Raw genomic sequence first — 21303 nt, forward strand, 5'->3', positions numbered from 1 at the left:
AATACTAATATGAAAGGAGCACCATAGAAATTAAAAGATGCATGGCACTTCATAGGATCGATCATATGGCTGGAAGAAAAGTGTTAAAAGTGGTGACCATTATATGTAGGAGTGTTATAACAGGAATATACTGTATATAAATATACTTTTCACTTTAAAAACATTATAATACTACTGATGAAAGTTATTTTATTCAAACAGTTATTGGAATACTTGGAAAAATTAACCAAGAGCAAGGCTGTAATAGCAGGAAAATTGTTTCCAGATAATGTGGAAGAATAACATATAGGAACATGTTTTTTTTTAATAATTTAGACTGTTGGGGGAGTGTAATTACCCAAATTATTCCTCCCCAAACCCACACTGCCCTTGTATAAGAGACTTGTAAATTCCCATATTCTGAAAGAGCAAAATCTTACAGTAGTATATATAAAAACATACTATTGTAAGATTTTAAGGTAAGATTCATAGTAAATATATTGCCCTAAATGGTCTTGTGTCAAACCACAATTCTAGAAGAGAGGCAAATAATCACCTTCCCCCCCCACTGTGTCCACCGGGATAGCTTAAATGGTTGTATATTTTCTTAATATTATTAGAACTTGTACTTACCTATTTTTAAATCATATATCCTCTGATATAGACTGTAATCTGGCTTCATAACTTAAAAAGGAAGGATTGCACATAGTCGTAATTTAGGCAGTAGATTTATTTTTTAGGTAAATGTTATAATAGAAATAACTAAAATCAGCCACTTTCAAACCAATCAATGACATTACCTAAGAATTATACATCAATGTTCATGTTTATTTACATATAGCATTTACTCATTTTCACTCTTACCTATTGTTATTTAACTATTAAACAGTCATTTATCAAAAAAAATAAGAAAACAAGATTGTCAGTATTTTCTAACATTACATTTGGTTCATTTGTTGAAAGTCTGGGTTCAAATTATATTCAGATTGCTTGTAGCAGATGAAGACATGGCAACAAAAATTTTTAAGCTTTTGCAAATAATAAATCTTTGTTACATTTAAAGCTATCAAACTATTATATTATAAGAAACCTATTAGAGAGAATTTTACTAGTTCGTTTTCCTTAATATTTGAAATGATGTTACATGGCCATTCTTAATTTTGGTATGACTCAGAACCAACTAAATTAACTTTTAATAGTGCAATATTGAATTTGTAAATTTTCTTTTGCTTGACATCTGCATGTGATCCTGATATAAGTACTTATTACTACTGTGTGTTAAATTTCTTAAGGTTGCTTCAGGGAGGTAAATTTATTTTTGTTTCTTCTATTATTAGGGAAGCCGGGCAGAGCAGGAAAAGCTCCTTAGTTTAAGTTGCTCCTTATATATAGGAAATCTGTCTTTCTACACCACAGAAGAACAGATTTATGAACTCTTTAGCAAATGTGGAGATGTAAAAAGAGTTGTAATGGGCCTTGATAGATTTAAGAAAACACCATGTGGATTCTGCTTTGTTGAGTATCCTTTGAAATGAAAAATAGCTATGAAATATGTTTGTTATTAAGTGTATGTATAGCAAAGGGTAATATGATGACTTAATTTAAGGTAAAGACAAAGGTAGAGATGCATTGTTTTATTGTTACTTAAATTTATTAACAGCAATACTCTGGTCTTATGAGCATTCAAGTCCTTAGATATAGCACATTGGAATTTATCACTTCATTAATCTGTTTACAAATATATCATAACAAAATCTAAAAATGCTGTTCAATTACAATGAATTCCAAGATATCTTGAAGTGTAATAAGGTTTACTGGTCTGGGTTACTAAGCATATGTTTATTCAGCGACTACATTTACAATGGCACATTAGTTTTTGTTCAGAACAGGGGAATAGCTGGGGGTGCCTGCTATTCTAGTGCTATTGCTAACCTATACTTACAACCACTATGAAAGGAAGATTAACAACAGCGTTGTAATGTACCATTATGTAGTTGACCTACTTACCAAAAATCAACCAGAATTCAATAATATCACTACCAACATATACTCTTCAAATTTGGCCATTACTCACACTAGCTCCAACAATAGGGTGACCAGATTAAAAATTTGATCTTGGTGTACTCATTGTACTCATTGGGATATTCATTCCTCGTTTTGGGGTACTTGCATTATATCTTAAAAAAAATTAACAATTTTAATAAATATTTTATTTCTATATTTTTTTAATTTTTACAAGTTCATGGAATGCAAAATTAGTCAAATTTTAATAAAATTAACCGAATTATAGCCTGTTTTAATTTGTTTAATTCGGAACGTTTTATTTACAAGAGTTATAAACACTAAAGGAAACTTTTATAAATATTAGCATCAAGTGTTTTACATAATTGTTTACAATACATATTCAATAAACCTGATTTATTTTATCAATGAGAAATTATTTACTTAGCAATACTTTAGATTTTCAATACTTAATTCTTCATACAGCAAATCGATACTGATATTTGGAATTTGAAATAAAAAAAAAGAAGTTTGTTGCCTGAGCTTTAAAGCATTACAATGAAATAAAAAAAGAAGTCAAGTAGAATGTAAAAGCTTACAAAGTAAGCATAATATAAACATTCTATAACCCTCTTTGTAAATAGGATAGAATGTCGTTTTTTGAGTCTTTAAGGGTGCATTTCAACAACAACTTTAACATCGGTTAATTCTTTCTTCCTAAATAATCATCTAAACAAGGTGTTTTATGATTTCTGCTTTTTTCAAATTTTACAAAAGAAGTATCTTGGAAATAATTCCAAAAAAGGGGTATTATACCCCGAAATGGGGTACTTGTGGCAACCCTACCCAACAACCACAATAGAGCAATTATACCTGGATAGTCTCATCTCTATTGAACCAGAGCACGTGGAAACTAAAATATACAATAAACAAGAAGCCTTTAGTTTTAATACCTTTAGCCTCCCAAATTGGCAGGCTAACACTCTAAAAAACATACATGGAAATATAATAAGAATGTAATGCTTAAGAATTCTAAATATACATAAAAGGGATAATTATATTAAAAGCAAATGTATAAAGTTAATCGGTAAACTAAAGCATAATGGGTTTTATTTTAATCCTAAATACTAACTTAAACAAAATCGGTCAGAGGGCATTGCAACACGTACATAACGGCAAGACAGAAAATGCACATGGTCTTTTCTTATTTAAGGAAGGAATTCTTCGGGCTAATTCTATAATTTTAATTAATTGCACCACTATCTGTTGGACTGACATCCACTATTTCCAGTTTACAAACAGATACAGATCATAGAAACAGAGGTTTTGGCTGATTTCTTTCACTTGTATATTGAGGATGTTGGTCCTGTTGAGGGACCAATACCCATCAATGTATACAGGCAGTAATCAGCAGGTGATAAATTTTAAATGTTTATAGCTCAGTATGTTAAGATTAGTTTTAATATCCCTATTACCATTCTTCACATTTACCCTTAGTTGCACATAAATAATTGATACATTAGAAATTTTAATAGAACATTCAGTGAAAATACACTATTCATTCGCAATAGTGAATTGCAGTAAACAGCATCGATTTAATTGTATCTCATATTGTGACTGCCTTCACAAGTTACCATGTATTGCACTACCTTGAATAAGTAACACTTCACAATGGAGAAGGCCACCGTATGGTACAGTTTGGGTGGTGGTATCCACTGAGAATAAGTAACAATAGTCTTCTCCATTGATGAAGCATTACTTATTCGAGGTAGTGCAACTCGTGAAGGTAATTGATGCCATTTATTGCAATTCGCTGTTACGAACGAAGAATAGTGTATTTTCACTGAATGTTCTATTAATGTATTTTAAATTCGTAAAGTATTATGCCTTGTGCATTTATTATTTAAGAAATTAGAAATTATAGTACGTGAACACAATTTATAGTTTAGCTATGGCTTGTATTATAGGTTACAACTATAAAATTTCAACTGTATAAAAGATTTAATTATATCAATAAACATATATATATATATTATATATGCATATTGGTATATATTATAACAAAAGCTGTCAACCAGCATATATGAAGAGCTTGGAGGTGAGCTGCCAAAAATTTGTAACGAGAAAGGTAATGTTTTAAATGTCACCTTTTTGAAGTATAGCAGATAATAGTCTGAGCTTGTAGCATACATTAGAATAGTCTGTGTTGTAATAGAAAAAAAGGTTGAGAACTGCTGGTCTGTAACAGAGGGATTTCAATTTGCCTCTAATTGATTGGAGCAAATGGGAGGGAAACTCCACATGGGGGACACAATTTGAAATCAACTAGATGGTTGTTATTTGTATCAACATGTCAGGGAAAGTACTAGCGAAAAGAATACTCTAGACCTCATCACCCATGAACCAGATGACATAATAGGGCTGACAATACAGGAATCAGTAGCAGGAAGTGATCATGGAGTTCTACGGTGAACAATGAAGAGAGGTGGCAGTAGTTAAAGGCAAAGGAATGGGTTATAATTTCAGGAAAGGAAATTACAATGCCTTAAGGTGCTACATGGCCTCTTAACTGGGTAGATATCTTGCTGAGTGAATACAAAGGTATACTATGTATACCTTTAAAACATTAATCACAGAAGCCTTGCTTGAATGCTTATATACCATTAAAAAAATACTCCACAAGGAGGATTCCAAGTTGGATGAATAATGAAGTTGCCAAATTACTTGAGCAGAAAAAGACGGCATGGAAAAGTTAGAGCGCAATAAAAAGTACTGAAGCCTATAGCAGCTACAAATTGATCTGTAATAATGCCACTGAAAAGGTTAGGCTGGTAAAGGCAGATTATGAGAAATCGCTGGCATAGAGGGTGGGGGGGATAAGGAATTCTTCACGTATATAAATGCAAAGAAGAGAAAGACAAACCAGATCAGACCCTTATGTAATGGACATGGGATAGTATTAGATACCTCAGCTGATGTTTCAGATGAACTCAACAGTTACTTTGCATCGATATTTACAGAAAAAACCCCTTCACGTCAATGAGAAATTCTGGGAGTGAAGTTGAAAAAAATGTAATTAATGATGTTGAAATTTCACATGTTTATTTAATGAAAAAACTTACGACCCTACAGGCCAGTAAGGCTCCTGGGGTTGATAGCATTTACCCTATAATCTTAAGGGAGGCTACAAGTGAGTGCATTGACTCATTGAGGCTAATTAAGAGCATTGCTGGGCTCGGGAGTGATTCTGTTGGATTAGAAAAGTGCCAGTGTATCTCCAATACATAAGGGCAGTTCTAAGAGAAGTGGGAAATTACTAGCCGGTTAGTCTAACTTCAGTAGTAGGGAAAATCATGGAGACTATGATCAAGGGTAGAATTCAGGATCACTTAAGATAGAAATGGAATTCTGAAGGTTACTCAGCATGGTTTTGTAAAGGGAAAATCATGTTTTACTAATCTGGTTAGCTGTTTTGACAGGGTCACTCAAGAGTTGGACTTAGGGAATAATTTTGACATTTGTTTGGATTTCAGCAAAGCATTTGACTCGGTCCCACATGAGCAGTTACTTTATAAGCTGGAACAGGTTGAAATCACAGGGAAAATCCTTAGATGGATACCAGGGTGGCTTCAGGGCAGGAGGCAGAGGGTTGTGATAAATGGTTATTCCTCAGATTGGGTTGATGTGAGAAGTGGGGTTCCCCAAGGATCAGTATTAGGACCATTGTCGTTTTTGATTTTCATAAATGACATCGATGAAGGGATAGAGCTTCTTCAGAATGACCTAGATAGACTTCAGAGATGGTCAGGAAAATGGCAGCTATGCTTTAATCCAACAAAGTGTAAGGTATTGCACCTGGGGAACAGTAATCCCAAAATAACTTATACACTTGGCGGAGTTGAACTAAAGCCGGTAGTGGAGGAAAGGGACTTGGGTATTATGATACGGTCAGATATGAAGTTCTCCAAGCATTGTAGACTGGTTTCAAGGAGGGGCCCATAGTGTCCTATCGATGATTTCTCGAACAATCGCTAGTAGAGATAAGGACGTCATAATCCCATTATATAAGTCTATTGTTAGACCATACTTGGAATACTGTGTTCAAGTATAGAGACCGCACCTAAAGAAAGACATTGTTCTTCTTGAAAGGGTCCATCTATCACTAGGTGCCTCCGTAGCCAGGTGGGCAGGAGCAGCAGTGCGTAGCACATGCTTCTTGATTAGACCGGGGTTCGAGCCCGTAACCACCAAATATGGAGGATGCAGAAAGGTCAGGGAACGACCACTGCATATCCCCGGAGCGATATGGCCTTTGTTGCTAATGTTCCTAAAAAACCAAACAACAACTATCACTAACAGCAATGACAGCTACCTTATGCCTTATTATGGGTAGCAATATAATATACACAAAAATATTGGTTAAAGGTAATATGGTAAATCATAGAAATTATTGAATATAACATTTGACAAACTTATATAAATGCCCTGTCAGTGTAACAAAAATTTATTTATTACAACTGTAAATTGTAGAGAAGTTTACATTATCATTAAAAACTCAATAGTGAAATTTTTTAAAATTCAAAGAGTCATAGCTCTGTTTGTTACAGATTAGAATTTTTATTGTTTTCGGATCCTGGATTGATCCTGACAGTATGGCTTCCATATTGTGCAGTGTTATGCAGCATCTCTACATAATATTAGATACAAGAATGTTTATACTATAATAGAAAGTATATACAATCTATATTCATTTTATATAAACCTAACATTTTAATTTGACATGAAAAAATGAGCAGAGTGGGGGGGGTGAGGTCAGAATATTAATAAAATGTATATGGTAAATAAAAAAAATGCATAAATATAAACTGGCATTTATTTCAACTTATTTGTATGCTTGCTTTCTAGTGTCATGGTATCTCTATAAACTCCATGTTTATAGAGTTTTTTTGAGATCGTATCTGAAAGGCATTGATGGCCATTAAGGAAAGATATATATATATATATATATATATTTTAATTCATATATATATATACACACACAGGTTCTCGACTTTACGAGTCAATTCGTTCCTAGCGCACACTCGTAAAGTGGGAATTTATTCCCACAGACATAAGGTTAAAAATAGGGGTTCTGAACAATGAAATTAGTTAGCTAATTAGTTTGTTTAAACAATGATTGATTTATCAAAAGAAATGAAAACATAGCCTGTAAAATCAAGCAAATTATAATAATAGAGAAATTATTTACGACTTACAAATGTTAAAGAATGTTTATTCTTCATCATCATCGACTAAATGCACACTCGTTGATCACTCATTATTGACTCAGCACTCGTTTGTTTGTTGCACAAGGAGTCGTCGTCTTCAGAAATGTTTCAAGAGGCGTTTGTTTCCAAGATAATCTTCTCTTTTAATTATAAATTTCATGATTGCATGCATAAGCATTTTTTAATGGCACACACAAATTGCAACTAACACGATTCACGTGGAGTAACAAGTTTACAAAGCTTAAAAAAAAGGAATGAAGAGAAGATTCTGAAAATTTATTTTTTATACGATTGAAGATTTCAGTAAAGGGGAAACATTTCACCCTAATAACACAAAAAAACAATTCCAGCTATCGGTATTTTCGCAAATGCAAGAAGATTGAGTTTACTACCTGTTTATAATTGCTTGCAGTAACAGAAAAGCCCAATAAACCGGAAAGTGCAAATTGTTTTCGTTTTATGGTTATGACCTCCAGAAATGTGCTTTAGAAAAATATCATAAAGGTGTTTAAAATTGATTCTTATAACGGAACATATGATAACGATGAAAGTGTAGTGCATTTTAATTATTTGAATTGGTAACTAATACAATTTACAAGCCACGCTCACGACCTTAAAAATGAGAGATAAATAGCTTAGTTATACAGCGAAAATTTCAACTTCTTAGGTCGTGGAACGAATTACCAAAAAACAGTGTTATTGGGTCACATTACGGTATTTTCACGATAAGATGGTGTCTCTGGAACTGATTAATATTGTAAAGCAGGGTACACTGTATTGTATAGCTACGCACGTGGTTTGGAATGCGGTATTTATGAATGTTTAACATTAATTATTTGCAATTAATGTTCGTATTTTCGATTTTGTTGATACTTGGGGGGGGACTCATAAACCCGGGGGAACTCGTAAAGCGAGAAATATATATATATATTATTGGTTTTTTTATCTAATATCTAATTGTATGTTTAATTTAAATGTGCTACTGGTCAAAATTTCAACACCTGGATACTCTTAATTTGGCTTACTTTTAATCTGTCATAGTACAAATGGTAAAATATAAGTCAACAATGTACACTAATGATATATGGGCAAAAGCCATACTGGCAACTTTGTCTCCTATTCCCTTATAAAAGCAAGAAGAAATAAATGAAAGAATTTTTCAGTAAAATAGAAAAAAATAAAAAAAATTTTCAAATAGCAAATTGTGCATTATATTCATGACTATGACATAACATTAATATGTTATGTCATAGTCAGTTTTGATATGTAGATATATCCCTATATCTAAGTCTATGTGCAAATTGTTGAAATTTAAAATTAATTTACATTTTAATTAAATTAATTTTTAATATTCAAAGACCAAAGTGTCCTCATCCTCAAGGGAACAAATTGGAATACAGATTTTGGATGTTAGCTTTTATCAAATTATTTCAGTTCCTGTTTTGAAGTATAGTTCTTTACTTTTACTACTTTGCTATGTAGAGCCAGTGGAGTCCTGTTACAGATTAAATATACACTAGTTTTGTTATGTTCAATTGGAATATTTTCTTCTAAGTACTACTTGACTGCTCATTTAGACTTATTAAATTTAGATATATTGTTTTTTATGTGGATTTTGTGTTTAGTGTAGCAGGTGAATTAGAACAAATCAGAATAAATTTCTATTATTAAGTACCAGAGGGATAAATCTTGTTCTCTTTCTCTCTTGCTCTCATTCACTTATAAGGAACCACTAAAATGCACCTCCCTCATTACCGAATAGGCTATCATTCTTTTCTTCTGATAAGCAATGTATAATAAAGATTAATGCAACTGTTCCTCACTGACCTAAACAGGCTCCTGAACAACACAGGTCTGAAATGCCAAGTTTCATTTTGGAGTTTGAATTTGGAGATCATTGTGCAAGTGCTGAGAAATAGCACAATGAGCCAGTTTTGGACTTTTGGAATTACAATAAGTTTTAAGTTCACCCTCTTTAACACATTGGAAAAGATTATCTATTTCCAAGTTCAACAAAATAATACACTTAAAAATATGGTGGCCACTGATCTGTATCCAAGTTATGTACAAGCAATTAAAATAATAAAAACAGAAGTATCTCTTATGTCAGTGGACAACATTTTTGATTACACATTAAGTTTTCAGAAGTTCTAATCACTTTAAGTGATGTAATAAAGCAGACTTCTTGTTAATAGTTTCTTTTAACTCTGTACTATACTTTTCTATTTTCTTCAAGTTATTGACGTTGGCAAATAGGTGTTCACTTTTGGGCTAAGCTGTAAAATCAGAACAAAACTCAAAAGTTTATACTGTGTACATAAACTAATGCCTCAATGCAAGCAAAAAAAAACAAACAAAAACGTGTACCAAGCTATAAACAAAAACAAGTCGTTGATACTGATAGTCCGTAGTTTAGTGCCCAACAGAACAGAGTAGTTTATTTCATGTGCCTTTACTTTTACACCATTTGTTTATTGACTGCTTAAGAATTATTGGCTATATCGTTATGGCACAGCAGTTGGGTTACCATTGAATGGTTATGTCCATCAGATGCAACATGTTTAAGTTGGCCACCAAATGAAGTTAAATGTTTTCTATTATACCTTTCAAACTTATTGTTTGAAATTAATTAATTATTAATTCTTGTATAAAGTGTAATTTCCTTAAAATAACTTGTTAATTTACAATTATGGAAAACATTCAAAAGAACTTGTCAGCATTTCTTTAAAGTAATTTATTTTTTCTTTCAAGTGAATAAACTGCTCATTAAGAGAATGTCTTGCAGTTTAGACTAGTAATTAATGCAGTGGCATTTGAAGTCCAAGAAAAAAAAAGTGGGGAAAAAACCAGACATTATGCAGTGTGAAGCTGTTTGTCGAAGTAATATACTTTAAGACCATACGGACAAATAACAGACGTGAGATTGTAAGAGATATTCCATCTTTATTTAACATTTACTTTGATAGCCATAAGAATAAAAACATATGTGAGCTCAGAGATGAATAGGTGGAACCAAGTTATTTGCTGATGTGGAATTGAAAAATATTAGGGCTGCAATTAATGGAGTATGTATTCCTGTTGACACCCTCATGCCAAGACTGTAAGCAATTCTGTTGAGTTATGGATTTGCAAATCCAAGGAATTAGATATTTATTATCTTTTATTCTCATTAGAAATATTAACTTGAAATGTTTCATTCATTGTAATGTACATTTACCTTAGCCTCCTTTTAGATATTATGATCGAGGCGATGCTGAAAATGCCATGAGATATATTAATGGAACGCGACTAGATGACAGAATTATTAGAACAGATTGGGATACTGGTTTTATTGAAGGTAGACAGTATGGAAGAGGGAAGAGTGGAGGCCAGGTAACCTTACAATTACTTTTGAGAAAATTTGTTTTCAGTTTAATATTATAAACTAGTCAAATGAGAAAAACTTATCTGCAAAGCAAACTTGCATGTAGTTGTATCTAGTTCTGAGGATTTTGATTAGATTATATAAAAGCACATCCTAACCTTTGTGCACTTTATAAGTGTCATACAAGACAAAAGAAAGTGTCTGCATAAATTTTGTGCTTGACAATTATTGATTTAAGGAAGCAAAGTGGTATTTTTTTTTTTCTAAGCATGGTTAACTCAGAATTCAACCTGTTTTTAAGTTTAAAAAGGGATTAAGTAATGAAAGTGACGATATTATCTATTAAAACAAAACTTTTTTTTTTTTAAATCATATGATAACCTACTGTATTTTGCAAAACAGGCAAAAGTAGGTTGCCATACCACAAAGTGTAAAAACTGTCATTATCCCAAGAGCTATTATTCCTTAATTTTTTGAATTAGGAAAAAATCTGCATTTAATTTATTTTTTTATTTATTTATTTCTTTTTTTTTTTTTTGAAAGCCAGCTTTGAAGCAGCATTTTTTTCTTTAGCAGCTGTCAGCAATAAATATATAGAACTTCATCTCATTTTCAACATTTTGTTCCAAAATGAGAATGCCTTTTTACTACCAGTGTAGACAATGGCATATGCCAACAGTTATATACACAGTGTGTCCAAAAAATAATGGTCAGGTTTTGAGGGCCTATATTTTGAAGAATGAGGAATATTTTCAAGAACTTGATATTTCATTTTTAATTTTACTTACATAATTAAAAAAAAAAAAAAAAAAAAGTTTCTAAATGGGCACCATTCATGACTATATATGTCTAATCAGTATTCACTTCTTTTCCATACACTCTTTGGCATGGCTAGTGTAACCTGCTGAATAGTCTTATTTTTGCTTTCAAATGAACTAATCTAGAATTTTTGTCGAGGTAAACAATTCTTTCCAAGCCCCCCCCCCCCAAATAAAAAATTGAAGGGGTGTTAAATCATGGCTGTTAGGTGGCCATTCTGTTGCACAATCTCTGCCAATCCATCTTCCAGGAAACCTTTCATCAAGAACTTTCATAATTTCTCTTGAAATGTGATGGTACACCATCTTGCTGGAAAGTGTTTGCGAGGTCATTTTCTTGTACCAGAGGAAAGAATTTTTTAGCATGTCCTGGTAAACTTGGCCTGTTAATTTTATTTTCAACAAAGAAAAATTGCCTAATGATGCAGTTGCACGTTAATGTGTGATTTTTTGATCTCCATATTTGGAAATTGGGATGGTTCACCTATCCACTGATATGAAACATGTTGTTCAACAAAATTTAATCATCTAGACAATTTAAAATTACATTGGCAAATTCCACATATTTTGGTTTAATTTTGTGCAACAATCAAATTTTGTATGTGTGCAACTGAAGCCACTTACATAGCATGACGTGGAGCATTGATTTCGAAACTTGTAATTCTAAACTGACTGCAAACTGATTTCCCAAGTCTATGAATTCAGGATGTCCTAATGGCTTCCACAGTTTTTTCTGATCATTTTGCTCACTGGCTGCAATAGTGGCACAACTCAAACCCCAACCTTGGGACTGAATGGAGCACAGTCTGTGTGCAATAGTGATCCTTTTTTTGAGTTGTGCCAGTATTGGAGTGTAATGCAATGCAAATTTCTTGTTGTAGGTCCTATGCAAAATGAGGGTGACTGTGCAACTCACTGTAGAAAAATATTAAAAGATTGCTAAAGTCTGGTCCTGTATTTGTCCCATCACAATATGTTACATTAACTAGAACTGCCAGAAAGACAGGAAACCCTTTCAAGGTGACAGACAAGTCATTGCAATTTTTTCGACATGAAGGATTTTGCCCGACACACTTATGAAATTTAATGAAAATACTGATGAAGTGATGAAATTCAATAACATTGCTAGCTTTAAAGCAGAAAAGCAGCATTTGGACTCTTTATTTTATAAAACATCATACAAACAGGATTATTATAAATCAGGTAATGTTAAAGCTAGTAAAACAAGAAAACCTTTGGAGACATTTGTAGATTTCTAATTGAAAAATGGCTACAAGAGTTCCATTCCAATTTCGAAAAAGAAGCACAGTGAGCTCCACTGTTTGTTGAACAATAACACTATTCCCAAATGTCATGCCGGCTTTTATAACAGTCTTAAAAGTTAATTTACGGAAGGAATACATTTTTCTAATAACTTAAATTCTTCCATTTTGCTTGTTTGTACACCAGTAATTATGTTCTCAAAGATTAAAATGTAGTTCATACATGTTACTGAGTTTATGAATATAAATAAAGCTCTTGTTTAATTGTTTTTTTTCTCGTCATCCTAATTACCTTCCATCTTTAGGAGACTCAAGTCACAAATTTGGAGAGTTTGTTGGTGCAATAGTGGCACGACTCAAAAAGGGGTTACATTTTCAAGTATTCTGGTTGCCCATAAGGGAATGTTGATCAAGCCAGCCTAATTTTGAGTACCACTTGGTATTGATGAGATGAATCATAATATATTTCAACAATCACATAATTTCTTCAATTCTAATTCAACAAACTAATTTTAAAAGCTAAATTTTCCTCATCGATTATCTCAGAATTACAATTTTTGAGTTATGCCACTATTGCAGCCAGTGAGTGATTTGGCCTTCCTCTTCTTGTCTGTTTTAAACCACTATCTTTGCGTGGTGACACTTAGTGCCCACTGGTACACCTGGGCACTGGTGAAACTACAGTAAACTCCCGTTATTCGTGGTTTCGTGTATTCGCGGTCGCTGATTTAATATAAAATGAAACCTAAAAAAATGTGAATTTTAAAGCGCCGTGAACATTTTTCACCATAAAAAAATATGGGTGTGGCTAAAATCACCTTTCCCGGTCAAAACAGCGCTCAGTAGGTGTGGGGGGGAGAGGGGTGACAAAATCACGAGCGTGGATGTTTCTCGCTAATCCTTGTTCAGTATGTGCTATGCGCTTGTCATGGAAGGTTTCGTCGTTTGCTTTTAATTTATATGCTTATAAATTTATCAATTTATAAATTGATATGTTTACATAAGTGAAAAATCTACAGTTTTGCAGTGTGTTAGGGAAAACAGACTTTTTCGAGTGTTTTAACAGAAGAAAGTGTGGACAAGCTCTTTTCTAACCCCTACATAATATGGCTACGAATAACAAGGGAATTGTGAAAAGATCAAAGGTGATGACATTAGCGAGTAAAATTCAGTTATTAGACAAAATTTCTAATAGTGAAAGTGTCTTGTCAGTCGCAAAACATAAAATCAATAAGTCAACGGTACGATCAATCAAGAAATCGGAAGAAAAAATCCCCCGTAGTGTTCGTGAAAAACGCGCTAATTGCTTCAAAAATTTGCTCTGTAACTCGTGATGTTAAATTAGAAAAAATGGAAAAGGCTTTAAATCTGTGGATAGAAGACCGAACTCAAAATAAAATTCCATTAAGTTCACTCATCATTCGTAAAAAGGCAAAACACCTTTATCAACACTTTAGCGAAACTGGTGATAGCACTGGCGGGATAAGTTTTTTAGCTATAGCAAAGGCGCTGGATTGAAAGATTTGTGTGAAAATTTCTAATAAATATTACATTTAATATTAAATTGTTGTTATTTTCATTTCGATGCCTTATGCTTGCATTTCACTATGTACTGTCTATGTACATAGTCATATTATGAAGGTACATATAATATATACATAGACAAAATTTTAGACTAGTTTTTCTTATATATTTCATACTTTGGAACAGAACACCTTTATTACTATGGGAACCATAACTCAGTATTCACGTTTTCGGTATTCGCGGCATTTCTCAGTGGTGTTTACTGTATTTTGAATTTGTAAGTGTAGGCATACTACATTTAATGGGATATATTTTGTATTTTTGAACAGACCCCACCATTATTTTTTGGATTGTGTGTGTGTGTGTGTGTGTGTGTGTGTGTGTGTGTGTGTGTGTGTGTGTGTGTGTGTACATTGCAGAAATACTCATGCAAACTTACAAGGTTTTATAAAGTTTCATTTAGGCATTTGCAACTAGTTGTAGATTATATTGTACCATTTTGCATTGGAATAGTAAATTACTTAATTTTTAATTAGACAGGCAGTGTTGTCTCTCTGGATAAGCCTTCATGTGTTTTTGTGTGATCCCTCAGTGGGATTGTTGGTTTAGGTAAGGGCTCTGAGAAAACTAGTCCATCAGTGTTACATTATTCATTCCAGATCAGGCCATCATATATAGAGCTTTGTGATAGAGGATATTATCTTGTTGACAAATAGGATAATGACCCAAATCTGTGCCATAGTCCACGTGATGACAAACCAGGTTTGTCACTTCATTTTAAGATGTCTTGATTCAGTTCATATTGGAGATTGCAGGAATTCAAGGCCTTTTCAAATTGAGACTGTAGTTTACCAATCTCAGATGAACAAAATAGTTTTTCTCCAAGTTATTCTGGGTTTTACAGCCTGGTTTTGCAGCCATATCAAATTGGCTGTAAACTAGAGTGAGCAGATGCTTGCTGGCCACAACTGGGATAAAATGAGTTTTATTCAAGTCCAAAATCTAGGACAACTAAAGAGGGAAAAAAATAAGAAACTGGACAATGAGAGCTCTGCCACGTTTGTAATACATGCTATAAAAATGAAACAAAGGTATTTTTAAAAGAGAAAATATGGTTTAATAACTGCATTAATATATTTGAGGAATAATTAAGCAGTAGTGCAGTAAAATAAATCAGAAGCCAAAAACTTAACTTCAGTTATATTTTTGAAGACAATTCCACAAAACCCATAATTTTTCAGACAATCTGTATGTATATACGCTCAATGAATATTAAATTATGACCACCCCATCTGAAATGGACTATTTTGCATAGCTCACAGTATAAAAAGCCGAACAGCTTCCTATGCCAGTGCAGTGGTAATTTGCTTCTGGTTGTGCAAGTAAAAATGTTAAAGTAGCTGTTGTGGGATATAAAGATATCATGGAGTTTCAAAGGGACGTGATTGCAAGAACTCATGCATTGGATGCTTCCATGTCGGAAATGACATGTCTTGGGTTGCTTACGGCCCACCGTGGTTAAGGCATACAAAGAATGATCAGGTCAAACCACCACCTGCTGTTAGAACTGTAAAGGATTATTCAAGGTGGACATTCGTGGTAAGTTGTTGTTGTTTGTTTGGTTTTTAGGAGCATTAGCAACTAATGCCATATTGCTCCGGGATATGCAGTGGTCATTCCCTGAACTTTCCGCATCCTCCGTATTTGGTGGTGACGGGATCGAACCCCGGTCTAATCAAGAAGCGTGTGCTATGCGCTGCTGCTCCTTCCCACCTGGCTACGGAGGTGCCTGCATCGTGGTAAGTGAAGGGTTCAGTGCATTATACAGGCTCAATGGCATGTCACTGTGCAAAGTTGACATTACAATGTGGGAAATGCAAGAGCAATATCTCATACAAACTTACATGCTCATACTTATTGGGTTTCACAATAGATGACCCAAGAGACATTCCTCACCATTCATTATCATTTACAGCAAATGGTGTGCTGATCGGTTCACTCCAAATACCTGGTACAACATACCGACGGATTCTACTTTGTGTAGTTAGAGTAATACTAGACCATGGACCCATCGTGCACAGTGCTCTCTGTCCAGGCAGGTGGAGGCTGTTGCTTAATATGGGGCACGTTTTGTTGGTAAGAACTAGGACACTTAGTGTGTATGGACCAATGTTTCACTGGTGAGGTCTACTGGCTTAAGAGACCATGTATACCCTGCCATGTTGCATTTTTTCCTGAACAGAAACAAGATCTTCTGAAACAATGATGGACTATGTCACCAGGCCCACACTGTGTACAAGTGGTTCAAGGAGCACAGTGATATCACGCATCTTGATTGGCCTCCAAATTTGCCTCACCTCAATCCAATTGAACACCTGTGGGGTGTTTTGGAACAGAACGGGACGTGAGGTGTATGGACATGCAACCATCATCCAAATCGAAAATGTGGAAAGCCTTGCAGGCAGCATGGCTTCAGATACCTTCAAGCATCTAGTGGTGTCAATGCCTAAACAAACAGTGGCTGTTATCTGTGAAATAGTGGCTCAGCACAATATTAGATAGGTGGTCATAATTCAGTGATTACTGTGTATATACTTTTGTATGTGTGCATTGCACAGATAGGCATGCAGTATTTACACTAGTTTTTAGAGAATTTTTTTCTGGTCTAATCATATTTTGATCATTAAAAATCTTTGTATATGATATTTACATAACTCTGATGAGCATCATAGCTCTGGTTTATACTATCAAATTACATAACATAATTGCATTAATGGATTTTACATCTAAGCAGTTTTGTCCATCTGACAAATGAGCATTGACAGGATGAGGTAGCATTCTAAACACATAATTTAATGTGATTTGTGAACTATATTCCAGGAAAGTAAATTTTCTAAATAAAATATTAATAGTTTAGTGTATTTGATTATAAATTATAAAATCTTTTATTAATCAATTTTATGGATTCTTCTCTGATATAATTTGAGCTTGATATTGGCATGGCAGATCAGAAGTGTGGTCAATTTTAATAATTATGAATAATAAGTTGAATTTCTGAAAAAAATTCTTTCAATGTTTCCATTATGTACCAGAATAGCAAAAAAACTAGATAATTTTCAGTTCAAAAATAGTAACCAGCGATCATAATAAGACCTCCTTGAGCCAGTCATTCTCTCAACTATTCAAAAATGAAATTTTTTTAAAGTAAAGATAACTGGCTAAATAAGTTCTCATCAATGATATTTTTAGACATCTGATATACTATTTAAAAGCATACATTACATAAATTTGAATTTATTGAACAGGTCAGTTTATTTTCCTGGATATTCACATGGTTTTTTTTTTTTTTTCTTCTAATTTGTATCTTTAAATTATATTTTCTTCCTAAGTTGTGCTCAATTAATTTTGCAATCAATTATCGAACAAAATTTTTTTCCATGTGCAATTTAAGTATTTTGATTGTCTAATTCACATAACTCTACTTCTATTACGCACTTTTTTAGAACATTCAGCTTTTGTAATTGCTTTTCGAATGTGCTAAGCATACTGTGTGTATACCATGGAAGTATACTTCATTTAATGGTGATTCAAATTTTCCTTCTGGTTCCTGTTTATGCCACTATACAGGATGATTCACTACCAGTGCGACAAACTTGCAGCAGGTGTAGGGGGCACAAAGGCGAATCGGAATCACATAGCATTGCAGGGTCCGAAATGCCTTCGTCATGCAGTAGAGGAAGTTGAACGGGAGGTCGTGTGAACAGCGATCCCGCTGGAAGTCAGCATTTGCGAACCGTTTCTGTTGAAGAAACCAAGTAGCAAAAGTCCTCCGGAGTGGATAATCCGCAGGCTCCAATGATTGGACGCGTTGCAGATGGTATGAACTCTTTGGTTTGTTGACCAAATTGGGTATTTCCCAATCCTCCATACAGTGGATTGGGAAATACCCAATTGTTGGCCTATCGCTCGAGTACTCGTAGTCGGATTGCCTTCTGCAAGACGTAGGACATTCTCCTCATTGTCTGGCGTCCTTGTCGTTCGCTCTCGATTCATGGTACCTCTCGTGAAACAACCAGTCTCACATAACCTTCTGTGCACACGTGCGAAAATCGTATGATGAGGAGCACGCCTGTGTGGGAAACGTTCCTGGTACAAGTGCAGAGCAGCGGTCCCATTACAGTCCGCAGCTCCATACGTGAGGTGCATGTCGGCCAGTTCAACATTTGAATACTCATCCATCCTACTGCCTCAGGAACCGGTTCGCAAATGCTGACTTCCAGCGGGATCGCTGTTCACGTGACCTCCCGTTCAATGTCCTCTACCGCATGACGAAGGCAAATTCGGACCCTGCAATGCTATGTGATTCCGATTCGTCTTTGTGCCCCCTCACCTGCAAGTTTGTCGCACTGGTAGTGAATCACCCTGTATATACTCATGATTACAGTAAAATTGCTTATTATTTGTTAATAAACTCCCACCTAGCAGATATTTTGATTTTCTAACTGGGACTGTGATAAGCACTTATCTTCCCAGTCTTTGTTAAATTTGTGTTTATTGACAATCTCGGTAAGTTTCCTTTTATATTGTTGGTTCTTACCCATTTTATGAGTTTGAACAATTAATGTTTTGAAAGAATATGAAATCATATAAAACATTATGGAACTCAATGAACAACAAAACCCATGCACGAAAGCAATAGAGGTTGCTTGCTCTTCATGTTTCTCTTCAGACTCCTTTTGAAGTAGTGGAGGGCACATAATAGTGTCTATATATCTCCTTGTTAATTTCTCATTCTTCTCAGATGACGTAGAAAATTGAATACATCACTACCATCTCCTGCTTACTCAGGGATTTCAATGCTCATCATCCACTGTCAGGATCTCCAACAATCGACAAAAGAGGTAAACTAATAGAATCTCTGCTTGATGCTTGTCAGCTTACCCTGTTGAACATTGATGAGCCTACCCATATCCTTATTTCTTCAGAATTCATGACTGCAATCGACTTTTTAATCTGTTCTCTCTCTCTACATATGCTAATACAGAGTCGTCATTTCTTGATAACCCGCTAAATAATGATTATTTACAGATTCTTCGCAAGTTCCAGACATTAGTAAACTTGCCTCCATTGCACACTGACTGGAAATTTTGTAGGGCACACTGAAATGAATATGCCTCTCATGTTCAGTTTGATAGAGTCCACTCCCATCCCATAGATAATGTCATTGAACATGTAACCAACCAGATTTTACAAGCCACTTCTGTAATACCAAAATCTTTGTCAGGAAATTACAAAGAGGAATTACTGGTGGAATTAGGAATATACACACTCTAAGCAGGAAAAAAATACAGCTTGGAATTTTTTGCAAATTCCCTACAACTAACCTCTTATTTTAAGACTCAAAGCCAAGTTCTACATGCCCAAGCTCCATGCACAAGCACATGGTGGGTGACCACCCAGGTGTGAACCAACATAAGCAGAGGTCGAGGTGTGGCACCCACACCACATGGAGGAATGCCGCCCCTCTGTGTTACCAGACAGTACTAGGTGGTAGATGACTCTAATCAACCGGTGCCGTACCACCACTTTGCTTATTGCAGGCTTGAAGTGGTGGAACCCATATTTAGTCTCCAGAGCTAAGTTCCGGTCAACCCTTCCCCATCTCTTCCATCATGCAGCATGATTGATGACTTTTGAGGTTATGATGAACATCGTGGCGAGATCCAATCTTCCTTACATTTCGAGGGTACAGCTCTGAAATGGTGTTCGCAGGCCACTGTTTTAGAGTACACCAGATCGAACCTATTGGTAACTTTTAGGAGTCTTCCAGATCAGCTAGTGTATGATCTTGCTACCTCTACTCTGCCAGATAGTGACTAGAGGGAGTCCGAGTAGTGTGTATGTGGGGGCAATGTCGTGGCCACGTTATGTCAAGGATCTGGGAACAGGGGCATGTATACTTCCGTCTACACCAATGCTAGGAGTTTGGTAAATAAATTTGATGAATTTGAGATATTGCTCACAACATCAAAGGCAGATATTGTTCGTATATCAGAGACGTGGTGTCACACAGATATAGGGAATACAGAACTGGAATTTGGGGAGTACAATGTGTACAGAAAAGATAGACAGGATAGGAAGGGAGGAGGGGTTATGCTATTAGTTAAGAAACACATAAAATCCAGGGAAGTGAAGCCAGTCGACATCGCCGGACAGTGCAATGTCGAGTCAGTTTGGTGTGACATAAGCATTGGGAGATCAAAATTGAGAGTACGAGTGTGCTATAGGCCTAACGACTCTGATGAGTATAATAAGAAACTGTACAGGGAAATAGTGGGCCAGTAAATCAGAGTGTCTTATAATGAGGGATTTTAATTTCCCAGATATTGACTGGAATTTGTGGGCTGGTCACTCACACACTAGCAAGGCTTTTGTGGATTTATTGGATGATTGTTTTCTACATCAGCATGTTCGGGAGGCAACTAGAGGGAGTAATACTCTTGATCTGATTATCAGCAGTGATTCTTCATGCATTAAGAATCTGCAGGTAAAGGAACCACTAGGTGGCAGTAATCACAGTGTGCTGAAATGGGATTTACTCAAAGAGGTAACTACCATCAGGGGTAAAGGGAAGGGTTTTTGCTTTCATAAAGGCGACTATGATAGTCTGAGATAGCATTTAAATTCTATACAGTGGGACCAACTGATGATGTTACCAACAGCAAATTCAAAATTGGAAGCATTCAAAGAACTTACCTTGGAAGCTACTAGGCTTTACATACCAACTAAGAAATATTGTTCAAGGATTAGGCCTAAATGGATATCAAATGAACTAATGAGACATATGGCAGAGAAGAAAAATGCATGGGATACATATAAATTAACATGTGACACAGAAGCCTATGATAGATATAAGCTGATCTGTAACAAAGGAGGTTAGGCAGGCGAAGGCAGATTACGAGAAATCTTTGACAAAGGATGCAAAGAAAAACAGCAAAGAGTTCTTTACTTATGTAAACTTTAGAATGAAGGGGATGAATCAGATTGTTCCACTTGATATTGATGGTTCAATTGTTGATGATCCTGCT

The 21303-nt window shown here is 34.8% G+C and overlaps 1 protein-coding gene across 2 annotated transcripts in view; it reads left to right on the forward strand.

The window, feature by feature from the left end:
• Cbp20 (cap binding protein 20) overlaps positions 1-21303 on the forward strand; it is a 58072-nt gene that overhangs the window by 27797 nt on the left and 8972 nt on the right. For both annotated transcript variants that reach the window (XM_090375140.1, XM_090375139.1), the window contains 2 exons: positions 1317-1498; positions 10481-10619. In XM_090375140.1, the coding sequence (XP_090231266.1) occupies positions 1317-1498; positions 10481-10619 (321 nt within the window). The remainder of the gene's footprint in view (positions 1-1316; positions 1499-10480; positions 10620-21303) is intronic.

The sequence above is a fragment of the Mastigoproctus giganteus genome, chromosome 6 (assembly GCF_048544385.1).
Source record: "Mastigoproctus giganteus isolate SK-2022 chromosome 6, ASM4854438v1, whole genome shotgun sequence".
NCBI lineage: Eukaryota > Metazoa > Arthropoda > Arachnida > Uropygi > Thelyphonidae > Mastigoproctus > Mastigoproctus giganteus.